The sequence below is a fragment of the Oncorhynchus nerka genome, linkage group LG4 (genome assembly GCF_034236695.1).
Source record: "Oncorhynchus nerka isolate Pitt River linkage group LG4, Oner_Uvic_2.0, whole genome shotgun sequence".
Taxonomy (NCBI): Eukaryota; Metazoa; Chordata; class Actinopteri; order Salmoniformes; family Salmonidae; genus Oncorhynchus; species Oncorhynchus nerka.
In genome coordinates this window covers 67,154,934-67,171,935 of record NC_088399.1, presented here as the reverse complement: position 1 = coordinate 67,171,935, position 17,002 = coordinate 67,154,934, and the positions used below count along the sequence as shown (strand labels likewise).

Sequence of the window (17,002 nt, the reverse complement as noted above, 5' to 3'; positions counted from 1 at the left end):
TAGCCTTTTGTTAGTTCTCAAAATCTGTGCTTTTCCCACTGCCTTAAGCTGTTTTGTCCTTTCTTGCAGTTACCCCTCTGGCTCCTGTCTCCTGTTCCACATCTCACCATTCAACCACCTTGTACTGGATATCATTCACCACTACCTTGGATTTGTTTTCCTGTTCAACTCCGCCAACTCCAACCTCACTCTACACTTCTGTTTTTTCTGCAACTCATCTGAGCTACCCCGGTTCTGCACTCCATATTTCTGTGTACAATAAACATTTTGGTTAATTCATCCCGGCTTCCTCTTCTGAGTCCGCTCTTGGGTTCCCCCATTTTATCCTAATGTTATTTTGTTGTTTGCAGGTGTACTATCCTTCTGACCCTATGCAGCCAGGTTCCATCTACTTTTTAACTCCTCGCAAGTGTGGCTTGTTTGGTGTCTGCTGTGAAGGAATTCCGCAACAAGTAAACTACTTGATTGATGAAGGCATGTCATCCAGCAAAGGCAGCTGCGCAGTTATCAACTCCATGCACCATTTCTTCACCACACTATGGAGTTGGGGAAACAAGTATGGACCTGAATTGTGACAACTGCAGTGGCCAAAACAAGAACAAGTTTGTGCTCTGGTATTGTGCCTGGCGGACCATGCACAAGCTCCACCACAGTCTGGACCTTCACTTCCTGATCACAGGCCACACCAAGTTTGCCCTGACTGGTGCTTCGGCCTAATCAAGCAGCACTTCAGAAAGACCAGAGTGAACACTTTTTGTCTGAGATTGCTGGTGTTGTGAAGGACAGCATTATGACAGGGGTCAACATCCCACAGCTGGTTGGACTGGAGGATGGTACGGTGCTGGTGGAAAGCTATGGTTGGCAACACCTGACTCTGTACTTCAGGCTGCTGCCACAGATCAAGTAGTACCAGCAATTCAGGTGAATATAATTTCCATTGCATGAGGTTATTTTTATCTATACGTGGGAGGTGGTGGTCATGTTTTTTGTTGTTGTTATTTCCTGCTTTACAGCTTCGATGCTCTGGACCCTAGTGTTGTTGTCACCAAGGAGGGTTTGTACTCAGTCGGGACCAAGTTTCAGCTGCTGCGTAACACTGACATCCTTCCTCCCATAGATGGTCTGCCTGTACAATACAAGCACCACCTGGACTGGACACAGACAAGTTTATCTTTTTGAGAAGATCAGGGAGCTTATGCAACAAAGAGGCTATGGACATCACATGCCCTGCACCAAAGTCAAGGGCAGGACAGAAACAGGCTCTCCGAATATAGATTCCATTGTTCATGCGTGGTTCAGACGGACCAGTTGATCACTGGGGGCGAGTTCCCAGTCATCACCACTATCTGCAGTGCCTCTATTCACATGCCTCTCTCCTAACACACACACACCATATGTTGCTGCTACTATTTTTTTTTTATCCCACTGCTCAGCCACTTTACCCCTGATTGTAAGCATACCTTATCTATCACTGATATCATTATTGATATTGTACATACTGTATATTTGATTTATATTGACACTATCTATTTCTGATATTGCTACTATGCAAGTAACCATTTGGCTGTACCGTTTACGGTAGGGCATGTTGTCCGGTCCTCTGGCAGTCTCTATGGGGGTGCCACAGGGTTCAATTCTCGGGCCGACTCTTTTCTCTGTGTATATCAATGATGTTGCTCTTGCTGCGGGCGATTCCCTGATCCACCTCTACGCAGACGACACCATTCTATACACTTTCGGCCCGTCATTGGACACTGTGCTATCTAACCTCCAATCGAGCTTCAATGCCATACAACACTCTTTCCGTGGCCTCCAACTGCTCTTAAACGCTAGTAAAACCAAATGCATGCTTTTCAACCGATCGCTGCCTGCACCCGCTTGCCCGACTAGCATCACCACACTGGATGGTTCCGACCTTGAATATGTGGACATCTATAAGTACCTAGGTGTCTGGCTAGACTGTAAACTCTCCTTCCAGACTCATATCAAACATCTCCGTTTTGTCACTAAAGCACCTTATACTACCCACCACTGCGACTTGTATGCTCTAGTCGGCTGGCCCTCGCTACATATTCGTCGCCAGACCCACTGGCTCCAGGTCATCTACAAGGCCATGCTAGGTAAAGCTCCGCCTTATCTCAGCTCACTGGTCACGATGGCAACACCCATCCGTAGCACGCGCTCCAGCAGGTGTATCTCATTGAGCATCCCCAAAGCCAACACCTCATTCGGCCGCCTTTCGTTCCAGTACTCTGCTGCCTGTGACTGGAACGAATTGCAAAAATGGCTGAAGTTGGAGACTTTTATCTCCCTCACCAACTTCAAACATCAGCTATCTGAGCAGCTAACCGATCGCTGCAGCTGTACATAATCTATTGGTAAATAGCCCACCCATTTTCACCTACCTCATCCCCACAGTTTTTATTTATTTACTTTTCTGCTCTTTTGCACACATATCTCTACCTGTACATGATCATCTGATCATTTATCACTCCAGTGTTAATCTGCAATATTGTAATTATTCGCCTACCTCCTCATGCCTTTTGCACACATTGTATATAGACTCCCCTTTTTTTCTCTACTGTGTTATTGACTTGTTAATTGTTTACTCCATGTGTAACTCTGTTGTCTGTTCACTCTGCTATGCTTTATCTTGGCCAGGTCACAGTTGCAAATGAGAACCTGTTCTCAACTAGCCTACCTGGTTAAATAAAGGTGAAATACATTTTTTTTAAAAACTTGTACCCCGGACATTGACTCAGTACCCCATGTATATAGCCTCGTTATTATATACATTCATTGTGTTACTTTATTTTTTTAAATACATTTTTTTACTTTAGTTTTATTTGGTACATATTTTAGTAACTATTTCTTGAACTGCATTGTTGGTTAAGGGCTTGTAAGTAAGCATTTCACGGTAAGGTGAAATGGCTACACCTTTTGTATTCGGCACATGTGACATGCCTCTACAAAAAAATGTTTTTTTGTTTCCCCACCAAGGTAAACATGCTAAAATCGCCACTGCCTATTTAGTAGGCTACTCAAAGGACATTCAAAGTGGAACGTTCCGATAATCACCTAGAGTTGTCAATGCGTCACACTATAGACAGCACTGATGTCATCGGGCATCACCGGAGAGCTCAAGACCGAGATCTCTGTCAAGATTTCCTAATAGCTGTTTTAGTTGTTTTTTTGCAATAAACATCTTATTTTGTATCGCATTATTATTTAGACTTTGTAGTTCAGCAGTCTATATTGAAATGTAACTGTTCCACAAAAAAAGTGTGATGTAGGAGAAATGTATAAATACGTCTTTGTCCAAGTGTTCTATCAAAATTCCACATTAAACTATCGAAATGTCTGATGAATGCAATGAAAAGTGTTGATCACAACGAAATAAATCTTGACAAATCCAACGAATCAAAGGACAATTGTCCATACATCAAAACCAACATTTAGGCAGCTCAATGAAACGAAATATACATATTAAAGTCACTAAATACAAACCCGATTTAAAATTAAAATAACCTGCTCATTAAACTGCTGACCACGAACGCAAACTGTCAAATAAATCCTAAACATAATGCATTGAAATAAATGGCATGTGTTGATGATGGGATATGTAGATAGGGCGAGTCGGTCAAGGATCGATTCGGACAAGGTGGTCAATTGTATGACAAGCGACAGTTTATTCAGAGTAAAGATATCTGGTACAACGTATACGGGCTCATTCATTTGGCTACCAAGGAACCAGCAGAAAGAAGCCCCGATAACAGATTGTAAGCATGTTATGTACAGTACAAAAAAGTGGGTTGAGTCTGGAAGTCCCTGTCTTTTGGTTGGCCACAGTTGAGGTGTTGTCTTCTTGGATTGGTCCTGTTGAGCCGTCCGTCGTTCCTCTGGGTCTCATCGTGCCGCTCTCAGTCACACAATGTTTGGCTAGGAAGGAGATTTTGTGTGTGCGCTTGTTTCTGTCTCACACTGTTCAGCTAAAAGGGAGGATTTGGTGTGTGTGCTTGTTCGTTCCTGTTACTCAAGGTCGGGAGTGTCAGTGCAGCTGGTGTTTGTCACGAGATACTGTTATCAGTGCTCAGTAGTAAGCCAGAGCGTTATAACAGCTTCATTATTAATAAGGCTAATATATTGCCAGGCATGCATCAAGCTAGAATTTCATATTATCCTTACAAATCCCTCTCTTCACATCTCCCCAGAGACGTGACACAACCTAACTAGATCCAGACACAAAAGAAAACTTTTCCCAGAAGGAAAAGTTTTGTGATTCCCTCTCTTCACATCTCCTAAGAGATGTGATATAGTCCAGATACATTACTCCAAGCAAAACAAAAACATAACCCAAAAAGGAAAATAGCCTAAACTAGGTAAGTCTATATGGAATGGCCCACAAAGACCGCAATGCCCCCTCTTCCCATCCCAGAAGAGGCACGACATACAATGGAGAAGCTTAATCAATAAAAGCAACTGGATCCCCCTCTTCATACTCGGGTTCCCCATCCCCTAAAAGGGGAAACATCTGGGAAGGGCTTGCTGGGTCAATGGCCTTAGATATAACTCTAGTAGTGAGTGAGCGAATACACGGAATGCAACAGCAGCCGCACAACACTAAAATGGCTGCAAAAACTGAAAGATGGGTCTCATGCTCCATACCGTTATCTCGCACCTGGCTCCTGTAATCTAACAAAAGACCGCTTGTTCTCGCAACCCCACGCTCTGAATGTGCCCTCCCTTCTGTATTTTTCCAGCATGAGAAAGTCCCCTGGCCCTGATACTTTTGACAATGTTTCAAATCAGCTAGGTTGCATAACACATACATACATCCACACAAGGCAACAGCAGATAATATTCAATCATATATATGGTAATGGCTATAATGTAAAATAACCCCAAGGGTGTGAACAAAAATTCCTCAATGAATCATATAACAGTTACAAAGTTTAAAATACCTTCATGTCCTCCATTCGATCCCACTATGTACTAGATTGGCTACCAGCCACCTAGGAACTTACAACCCTCATGTCAAAAGAGAACAACAGCTCATTCAAAAACAGATCAAAAGAAAATGGTGTGAAATTTAAGTCCCCCTTTTGACACCCGCTAGGGTGTCACTCATTATCCTTTATTTCAGCAGTCCCAACAAAATGGACAAGTGATATATGCTTTTGTTTCCCCCTTTTGTCATCCACAAGGGTGTCACTAATCAAAAACAGGATAAAACTTTATTGTTTATTGACATGTAAGATATAGGATACAACTTTGGTCATGGAAAACAGAGTAAAGTAGAGCAAAGCATTATTATAAACCATCTGGTCCTCTCAGCTACTCCTATCCTGTACCAGGTGGGCTCCTTGCCACCCAGGGACTCTAAACCTTCACAACAGGGAGAACAAACATACTGGAAAGAAAACCTATCATAAAAATGTATAACAAGGAACTGTGGTGGTGTAAAATTTATTCTACTACCTCACCCACAGCATACCATGTGTCATTCTCAGTCAGTCTCATCCTCCCCTGAAAGCATGCTTCACCTCAGCCTCTCCAACTGGAGCATCAAGCAAAGGCATCATGCCTGAAGCCTTCACCACATCTGTAACAGACTTCTTAAAACACGGTATGATGCAAGCAGCACATCACATCAATAACAAATAATACAAGAATTAGGGTCAGAAATCCAGTATACCAGTGTACTTACCTAACCAGGCTCCCCATCTAAGAGAACAGTCAGACTCCTCCACCCCCGCCATGGTCCTCATCTTAGCAGATAGTGCATCAAGCCCATTAAGGGCCTTAGATATACTACCATCTGGACTGGTATTATTAGGAATATACGTGCAACATTGTTTACCGAACATCTTGCAGACACCCCCCTGACTGGCAAGAAGCATATCCAAAGCAAGTCTATACTGTCTGGAAACCCTAGATGTGGCCTCAAGCTGTTCAGACATACCAGTGAGTGCATCACGGGAGTAATTCACAAAACGCTGTTGATTATAGTAGATATAATTAATCCATGCAGTCTGTCTAGCATCCACTATGGCTGGACCCATAATAGGTAGTAAGTGCCAGAGTCCATCATTCCTACCCAAGGCCGGAAACTCATGAGGAACCCCCACTGGCACTCCCAACAGGTTAGTGTGTATGTCAACTACATCCTCTGTCCATGGAGCACTACGTCTATGTCTCCCATGGGATGGAATGTTTTCAGGTCCCCTGGATACAGAACCCAACAGCTGTTCAGCAGTAACATCAACAATGGTCAGTGGAATTATCAAACTGGTCAGACCACACGTACCTTGCCATTCTCCTCTAAGAATGGGTCTCAGCACTCTTTTGGCTACACACATCCACCACACATCAGCCAGACCACTAGTTTGGTTTAGGCCTGTAACTGGCCAAGTGGAATTAATGGTTATGTTACTACTGCAATCAGCTTCAGGCAATCTCCCATAATCAATGCCATTACCTGTACCCATGATGCACCTGTAATTGCCCCCATATGCCTCAACACCCCAAGAGGCCCGATGAGGAGGTACTGCAGGAAACACAAGGCTCAAAGAGGAACAGAGAGTTGAATTGGGCTGAACCTGGTAAAAACCTCTCAGAATACACAACCACCCTCTCCTTCTCCTACAGCAAATGGGTGTGTAGCCAGAACAGGTCTAGCATGACTACAAATAATGCAGTCCTTTCTTCTCAGGGTTTTAGCTGTGTACCTCATATAAGACAGCCACAAATTGTCCCTACCATCAAAACCAGTCTCGGTGCCTAATTGATCAATAGCCGAATAGTCTCTAACATTAATTACCTGAATGGTATTTTTAACACAGTGGTGGTAGGTGGCAGGTTCGGTCCAGGGGTGGTAGAGGAGTGTGTCTGGCCCTGGTTCGTCTGAGACCTCTGGTTTTGGCAGCACCTTAATAGAAAACACACCCATCATGTCTGTCCTCGTCCTTTGTAGTCCGAGGGTGTAAGTGCCTGCATCAGAGAGCTTAATAGTTTTGATGGTTAGTAGGATTTCATCACCTTTACAAAGTTCAACAGTGCTCCCAGGTTTTCCCCATATCATGGAAAACCTATCCACCTTTGTGGGATCCCCTATGCTATAAGGATACCATCTTCTCCAATCCTAGAACTGTCCGAAGTCGGTTATCATGTAATCTCTACTCTAACTTCCTGTCTACCCAGATCTAGGGATCTCTTATGCTTATTTTGGAACAAAATCCTCATCGTCTAAACCATGGGTCAAATTACCACTCTCCGCATACTCAAGTAGGACGTGCTGTATCAGGAATATGTCACCCACGATAAGACAGCTCAGACGAACAGCTTCCATTTGAAGCCCCACCCTTTCCCCAAGAACACATCACTTAGCCAGAGCCAGACACATCTTCACTTCTATGAACAAAAACAGGGGTGACAGGACAGGGAGGGTTACTTCATTCGAGAGATGGCCCCCGGAATTCTGTTAATTCCAGTTCTCCTCCCGAACACTGTTTATTGTCCGACAGTGACAATGTGTCTTACCCTCCCGCCGTGCGATATGAATCTGGGTAGCTCTTTCAGCTAGCTGTCACCAGGGGTCTTTGGTATGGTCCCCAAGCCTCTGGGACTGGATTGAGTGACTTCACCTGTAGTTCACCTGTAATGCATAAAATCCTGGACATACAGGCTTGGTTAACAAACAATTTCTCATATGTTTTATCTGATTATATCTTTAACTTCTATGCCCATTTGTTAGCTACACATTTTTTTTTTAATTATTAGTTTCTTATCCAATAGGCCCCATCCTATCCTAGACCACAATTTACCCATCCCCCTTTTGATACCTGGCTCTGCCCAGGTAACAACCTTACCTACTCTAAATAATGACTTAGGTAAGATTAGTATATTATCCTTCTGTTCTGACATTATCATGTAGGAGCGCCCCTTTCATTTTCCACATGTCCAACTCTCCCCCCTCCTCTCTCTTCTCTCCAACCTTCAAGGTCTCTGCAGGGCGGGGAGGGCCCCTCCGTCTGCCTTTTCCCCTTCTGTAAAATACCATGTCTCTGGGAACGTGGAAATCCCTTAACCCAAACGTTTACTCAAAAACAAAACCTAATAATTATGATAATCTCAAACTCAAATAATTTGCGGGGACGTTTCATGTTTTATTCTGTTTCTCCAAATTGTCTCCCCAAAAATACTTCTTAAATACCCAGCCATTAGACACACACACAACTGTGATAAACGTGCACTGTCCCTTTAACATAAAAACCTCAGCCTGCAATCCCCTCTGCGGGCCTTTCATTGTTCCCCATAATGAAAACAGATTCTAATGTTAGTATACCTTAACCTCCTGTTTAATTTCAGTGGTGTTATCTGAACAATCAAACCAAAATCAATAACCGGGAAGTACCTGTGTAAATTAATTAAAAGAACAAAATAAATCTACCTTATTTCTCAGCACTTGGTTAGAACACCACTCCCGTCTTACATCGACCACACCCGTCGCCCCGTACCTAGTGTATATCTTATCTATTACTCAGTGGCTCAATTAATGTTTAACGTAAGTATGTTCAGATGTTGATTATGTAATTCTACAATATTAGTATAGTTCAAACCTCATAATATAACCCTACACACCGAATTTTACGTTAATAGAGTTTAACACCTTTTCCAACAGTCATGCACACCCCCCAATATTCTATGATATAACTCTCATCAGCAAGCCTGCGACTTTTTCAACTTTTTCAACATTCTCACCGGTACCAGCTCCAACTGAAATACCTAATGTACCACACTCGTTGGTCCCCGACCTCATTCATACCGATATTAGTCCCCGACTGAATATCAAGCGTATTTCATGCACACGATTTGAGTCTCACAAATCTTCATTTACGCCAGTAAGCTTCAATTTACACCATACACACACAAATCTTCATTCTCCCCAGCAAGCAGACCAGTAGGAGATGCAATAGCCCCGCCTTCTGTCCATTCTCTGTACAGCTTCTCACCCCGTCTCCTCCACTCCTTGCCCTCTCTGCCTTCATTTAATTCTAGAGTGGACTTCAGCGTTCTCAACACCTTATCCATTTCCAACGACATTCCATGTACACTACAATACTGCCAACAACCCACGCCTTTACTAAAATCCAAGTGGTACCCCTTCCCTACGGCCAAATCATAACAACTTCCGGCGCCGACAGAGATGGCCGCCTCGCTTCGCGTTCCTAGGAAACTATGCAGTTTTTTGTTTTTTTACGTGTTATTTCTTACATTAGTACCCCAGGTCATCTTAGGTTTCATTACATACAGTCGAGAAGAACTACTGAATATAAGATCAGCGTCAACTCACCATCAGTACGACCAAGAATATGTTTTCCGCGACGCGGATCCTGTGTTCTGCCTTACAAACAGGACAACGGAATGGATCGCATGCAGCGACCCAAGAAAACGACTCCGAAAAAGAGGGAAACGTAGCGGTCTTCTGGTCAGACTACGGACAAGGGCACATCGCGCACCACTCCCCAGCATTCTTCTTGCCAATGTCCAGTCTCTTGACAACAAGGTTGATGAAATCCGAGCAAGGGTAGCATTCCAGAGGGACATCAGAGACTGCAATGTTCTCTGCTTCACGGAAACATGGCTTACTGGGAAGACGCTATCCGATGCGGTGCAGCCAACGGGTTTCTCCACGCATCGCGCCGACAGAAACAAACATCTTTCTGGTAAGAAGAGCGGCGGGGCGTATGCCTCATGACTAACGAGACATGGTGTGATGAAGGAAACATACAGGAACTCAAATCCTTCTGTTCACCTGATTTAGAATTCCTCACAATCAAATGTAGACCGCATTATCTTCCAAGAGAATTCTCTTCGATTATAATCACAGCCGTATATATCCCCCAAGCAGACACATCGATGGCTCTGAACGAACTTTATTTAACTCTTTGCAAACTGGAAACCATTTATCCGGAGGCTGCATTCATTGTAGCTGGGGATTTTAACAAAGCTAATCTGAAAACAAGACTCCCTAAATTTTATCAGCATTTCGATTGCGCAACCAGGGGTGGTAAAACCTTGGATCATTGTTACTCTAACTTCCGCGACGCATATAAGGCCCTGCCCCGCCCCCTTCGGAAAAGCTGACCACGACTCCATTTTGTTGATCCCTGCCTACAGGCAGAAACTTAAACAAGAGGCTCCCACGCTGAGGTCTGTCCAACGCTGGTCAGACCAAGCTGACTCCACACTCCAAGACTGCTTCCATCACGTGGACTGGGACATGTTTCGTATTGCGTCAGATAAAAATATTGACGAATACGCTGATTCGGTGTGCGAGTTCATTAGAACGTGCGTTGAAGATGTCGTTCCCATAGCAACGATAAAAACATTCCCTAACCAGAAACCGTGGATTGATGGCAGCATTCGCGTGAAACTGAAAGCGCGAACCACTGCTTTTAATCAGGGCAAGGTGTCTGGCAACATGACCGAATACAAACAGTGCAGCTATTCCCTCCGCAAGGCTATTAAACAAGCTAAGCGTCAGTACAGAGACAAAGTAGAATCTCAATTCAACGGCTCAGACACAAGAGGCATGTGGCAGGGTCTACAGTCAATCACGGACTACAAGAAGAAACCCAGCCCAGTCACGGACCAGGATGTCTTGCTCCCAGGCAGACTAAATAACTTTTTGCCCGCTTTGAGGACAATACAGTGCCACTGACACGGCCTGCAACGAAAACATGCGGTCTCTCCTTCACTGCAGCCGAGGTGAGTAAGACATTTAAACGTGTTAACCCTCGCAAGGCTGCAGGCCCAGACGGCATCCCCAGCCGCGCCCTCAGAGCATGCGCAGACCAGCTGGCGGTGTGTTTACGGACATATTCAATCAATCCCTATACCAGTCTGCTGTTCCCACATGCTTCAAGAGGGCCACCATTGTTCCTGTTCCCAAGAAAGCTAAGGTAACTGAGCTAAACGACTACCGCCCCGTAGCACTCACTTCCGTCATCATGAAGTGCTTTGAGAGACTAGTCAAGGACCATATCACCTCCACCCTACCTGACACCCTAGACCCACTCCAATTTGCTTACCGCCCAAATAGGTCCACAGACGATGCAATCTCAACCACACTGCACACTGCCCTAACCCACCTGGACAAGAGGAATACCTATGTGAGAATGCTGTTCATCGACTACAGCTCGGCATTCAACACCATAGTACCCTCCAAGCTCGTCATCAAGCTCGAGACCCTGGGTCTCGACCCCGCCCTGTGCAACTGGGTACTGGACTTCCTGACGGGCCGCCCCCAGGTGGTGAGGGTAGGCAACAACATCTCCTCCCCGCTGATCCTCAACACGGGGGCCCCACAAGGGTGCGTTCTGAGCCCTCTCCTGTACTCCCTGTTCACCCACGACTGCGTGGCCACGTACGCCTCCAACTCAATCATCAAGTTTGCGGACGACACAACAGTGGTAGGCTTGATTACCAACAACGACGAGACGGCCTACAGGGAGGAGGTGAGGGCCCTCGGAGTGTGGTGTCAGGAAAATAACCTCACACTCAACGTCAACAAAACTAAGGAGATGATTGTGGACTTCAGGAAACAGCAGAGGGAACACCCCCTATCCACATCGATGGAACAGTAGTGGAGAGGGTAGCAAGTTTTAAGTTCCTCGGCATACACATCACAGACAAACTGAATTGGTACACTCACACTGACAGCGTCGTGAAGAAGGCGCAGCAGCGCCTCTTCAACCTCAGGAGGCTGAAGAAATTCGGCTTGTCACCAAAAGCACTCACAAACTTCTACAGATGCACAATCGAGAGCATCCTGGCGGGCTGTATCACCGCCTGGTACGGCAACTGCTCCGCCCTCAACCGTAAGGCTCTCCAGAGGGTAGTGAGGTCTGCACAACGCATCACCGGGGCAAACTACCTGCCCTCCAGGACACCTACACCACCCGATGTTACAGGAAGGCCATAAAGATCATCAAGGCCATCAACCACCCGAACCACTGCCTGTTCACCCCGCTATCATCCAGAAGGCGAGGTCAGTACAGGTGCATCAAAGCTGGGACTGAGAGACTGAAAAACAGCTTCTATCTCAAGGCTATCAGACTGTTAAACAGCCACCATTGAGTGGCTGCTGCCAACACACTGTCATTGACACTGACCCAACTCCAGCCACTTTAATAATGGGAATTGATGGGAAATGATGTAAATATATCACTAGCCACTTTAAACAATGCTACCTTATATAATGTTACTTACCCTACATTATTCATCTCATATGCATACGTATATACTGTACTCTACATCATCGACTGCATCCTTATGTAATACATGTATCACTAGCCACTTTAACTATGCCACTTTGTTTACTTTGTCTACATACTCATCTCATATGTATATACTGTACTCGATACCATCTACTGTATGCTGCTCTGTACCATCACTCACTCATATATCCTTATGTACATATTCTTTATCCCCTTACACTGTGTATAAGACAGTAGTTTTAGAATTGTTAGTTAGATTACTTGTTGGTTATCACTGCATTGTCGGAACTAGAAGCACAAGCATTTCGCTACACTCGCATTTACATCTGCTAACCATGTGTATGTGACAAATAAAATTTGATTTGATTTGATTTGAAATCGGCCCCCAATTAGGTCTAAAGTAAGAACTCAATTATGCACTGTGGGTCCCCTAGGGTATTAAGAAGTCTAGTGTCCCCCGGATTATCACCTTTACTTCACTACCCAATGTACTTCACACACACCTATGCTTTGTTAGGACCTTAGAGAGACCCTTTCCCGAAGGCTAAATCGGTCTCAAGTCCGAGTAATCAATTTAAATATCCGTCATTCACACTTGGCCCTGCCTAGTACATCTCGTTCGCATCATATGGCTTTCTATTCGCACTTTGGTGATCACTCGTTACCCACCACTCATACATGTAGTCCAAGACTATCCAGTCACACTTTTATAATCAACTAGGATGAATCATACATGTAGTCCCAGACTATCCATTCAAGCTTTGGTGGTCACCCGTTACCCACCATTCATACATGTAGTAAGTGTTCTCTGTTACCACCTACCAGCCAGGCATACTAGTACATCCCATACACAATGCACCATTAAGTATGGTTGATCAATAATAAAATTGCAGTTGCCAATGGAGATATTACTTTCTCAACTATTTTCCAATCTCACACATCATAATAGTTTAAATTTAGTAACTTACATCAAACAGGTGTCTCACAAAACTAAATTTGGATAACAATGTGCAGAACTTTAGTTTTTCACAACAGGTGTCTGCTTACCCTTTTTAATTGACCGGTCAGGATTTGTGAGAGACACCGTCCGACGACAGTACTGGCCAATCGGCTGGCACACCAATGTCCAGCGATGTCCTTTTACCAGATCACGTCGGGGTCACCATTTGTCATGTATTGTATGTTTTAGTAAATATATATGTATATTTTGACCAATTGAAATATATATTCAGACTATCTGAGTATACTTAGCCCGTCACTGGTAAATACCCGTGATGAATTCCTGGAGCCACGTACTCTGCCTTATCTCAGAGCTGCTCCCTCGCACACTCAGAATTGTATATGCGTTGTTTAATTTACACGGCGTTGTGGAATGCGCAACCAATAGATTATATGGCAACACAACTAAAACATTGTTTAAACATTCACTCGATATAGGCAGTACATCTAAAACATCGTTTGAACATTCATTCAATAAAGTCGACACATCTAAAACATTTTCTAAGCATTCGTTCAATTTATCATTCAGTAGACACTTAACACTTATGCACATACATTTGAGAATTCTCGAACACTCCGAATCTATCAGTTACCGATCTCAGTCGGACCTGTCACAGCAGGACTTATTGAATAGAATTATCACTTAAATTAATTCTATCAGTTACCGATCTCAGTCGGACCTGTCACAGCAGGACTTATTGAATAGAATTATCACTTAACATTTAATTCTATCAGTTACCGATCTCAGTCGGACCTGTCACAGCAGGACTTATTGAATAGAATTATCACTTAACATATAATTCTATCAGTTACCGATCTCAGTCGGACCTGTCACAGCAGGACTTATTGAATAGAATTATAATTCCATCCCTTAACGATCTCAGTCGGACCTGTCACAGCAGGACTTATTGAATAGAATTACGACCACATATGTTTACTTCACTGTCATTCTCATGTCATTTATGCATATAAATTTAAACAAAAATTCATACTCACACCCGGTAATACTGATCAAATTTGGATAGACTATGCGACAATATGCAAAGTTTGATTTAACAGGTTTTGCTTACCTTGTTTATGGTCGACCTGGAGATCAGTTTCCCGAGTTGAGCAGAATTGTTGTCCTCCCCCGAATGTCTTCACCTGTCCTCCGCGAACCGTCCTTTCACCAATTCGCCCCCTCACACCCACATCAACCACTCTGGACTGGGTCGTTAGTTAACCATCCTCTGCTACCATTTCTGTTGATGATGGGATATGTAGATAGGGCGAGTCGGTCAAGGATCGATTCGGACAAGGTGGTCAATTGTGTGACAAGCGACAGTTTATTCAGAGTAAAGATATCTGGTACAACGTATACGGGCTCATTCATTTGGCTACCAAGGAACCAGCAGAAAGAAGCCCCGATAACAGATTGTAAGCATGTTATGTACAGTACAAAAAAGTGGGTTGAGTCTGGAAGTCCCTGTCTTTTGGTTGGCCACAGTTGAGGTGTTGTCTTCTTGGATTGGTCCTGTTGAGCCGTCCGTCGTTCCTCTGGGTCTCATCGTGCCGTTCTCAGTCACACAATGTTCGGCTAGGAAGGAGATTTTGTGTGTGCGCTTGTTTCTGTCTCACACTGTTCAGCTAAAAGGGAGGATTTGGTGTGTGTGCTTGTTCGTTCCTGTTACTCAAGGTCGGGAGTGTCAGTGCAGCTGGTGTTTGTCACGAGATACTGTTATCAGTGCTCAGTAGTAAGCCAGAGCGTTATAACAGCTTCATTATTAATAAGGCTAATATATTGCCAGGCATGCATCAAGCTAGAATTTCATATTATCCTTACACATGCAATCAAAGGAATTACATACAATCATCAAAGACGCATACATGTTCATTTAGTTATATATCGGGGTGACAGGATTAGCGGAACAGAAATCTAACGTTTGCTGTTTTGGAGCTGTTTTGGAGCAGAAGCGCCGTAATCCTCAGCGTCAAAGGCAATCGGCTGGTTTGGGTCTTTCTCCACCAGTATTGTGGAGCCGTGCTTGGCCTGAAGGTGCTTCTTGATATTTGATATTCCATGATGTAAAGGCTGTTGTCTCTGCCATTTTACATTTTAGGCAGTTTGCTTCCCGCCACAACGTTCTTCAAGAAACAAGAAGGGCATGAATATAGAGGAAGGGATTAACATTTTTGGGGAGGCAAAAATAAAATAAAAATGTAAAAGTTATATCATATTTAAAAGTAACGATTTGCATATTTGCAAAAGTAACAAAGTAACTTATTACTTAAATTGAAAAAACAAAGGCGTTAAATTACTGTGTTACCCCCAACATTGAATCACAGACTTTACGAAGTAGTTCTAAAACCCCTACAGAAAAAAGGATGGTGAAAAAAATATTTAAACCATTTCCAAATTTTACCAACAGGTAATATGACTCATACTGTGATACTCATTTGAGATGTGCTTTTTGTTCAGTAAATCAGGTGTTAAATGAGGTGAACATGAGACTGGAGTGCCACTTTAACTTTATGTAAAGAAGTTATGAATGGACAAAGACCGCCTCCATCAGTCTGACAATAGAAAATATTTCACTATTGTAGTCATATTTTATCTCGATAGCAAGAGGGCGCCAAATAATCAGCGGCTGGTTAGTTATTGTTCAACATACAGTGAGTTTCAAAAGTATTGGGACAGTGACAAATGTTTTGTTGTTTTTGCTCTATACTACATCACCTTGGATTTGAAATTATACTATGACTATGAGGTGAAAGTATCAGATGTGATTTAAGGGTATTTTCATCCATATCGGGTATACAAATTACAGCACTTTTTGTTCATAGTCCCCCCACTTTAGGGGACCAAAAGTATTGGGACAAATTCACGGTAAAACTTCATTTTAAGGAAGTTCCTTATTACAGTGTAATTATTATTATTTTTTTTTAATTTTCACCTTTATTTAACCAGGTAGGCTAGTTGAGAACAAGTTCTCATTTGCAACTGTGACCTGGCCAAGATAAAGCATACAGTGTGAACAGACAACACAGAGTTACACATGGAGTAAACAATTAACAAGTCAATAACACAGTAGAAAAAAAGGGGAGTCTATATACATTGTGTGCAAAAAGCATGAGGAGGTAGGCGAATAATTACAATTTTGCAGATTAACACTGGAGTGATAAATTATCAGATGGTCATGTATAGGTAGAGATACTGGTGTGCAAAAGAGCAGAAAAGTAAATAAATAAAAACAGTATGGGGATGAGGTAGGTAAAAATGGGTGGGCTGTTTACCGATAGACTATGTACAGCTGCAGCGATCGGTTAGCTGCTCAGATAGCAGATGTTTGAAGTTGGTGAGGGAGATAAAAGTCTCCAACTTCAGCAATTTTTGCAATTCGTTCCAGTCACAGGCAGCAGAGAACTGGAACGAAAGGCAGCCAAATGAGGTGTTGGCTTTAGGGATGATCAGTGAGATACACCTGCTGGAGCGCGTGCTACGGATGGGTGTTGCCATCGTGACCAGTGAACTGAGATAAGGCGGAGCTTTACCTAGCATAGACTTGTAGATGACCTGGAGCCAGTGGGTCTGGCGATGAATATGTAGCGAGGGCCAGCCGACTAGAGCATACAAGTCGCAGTGGTGGGTGGTATAAGGTGCTTTAGTGACAAAACGGATGGCACTGTGATAAACTGCATCCAGTTTGCTGAGTAGAGTGTTGGAAGCAATTTTGTAGATGACA

The 17,002-nt window shown here is 43.6% G+C and overlaps 1 protein-coding gene across 1 annotated transcript in view; it reads left to right on the top strand.

Annotated features, from left to right (window-relative positions):
* Positions 1 to 790: 790 nt before the first annotated feature.
* LOC135571530 (mucin-3A-like) overlaps positions 791 to 17,002 on the top strand; it is a gene marked incomplete at its 3' end in the record, with an annotated part of 79,186 nt that continues 62,974 nt past the window's right edge. Inside the window, exon 1 of the mRNA XM_065018132.1 lies at positions 791 to 903. Coding sequence (XP_064874204.1) covers positions 791 to 903 — 113 coding nt within the window. The remainder of the gene's footprint in view (positions 904 to 17,002) is intronic.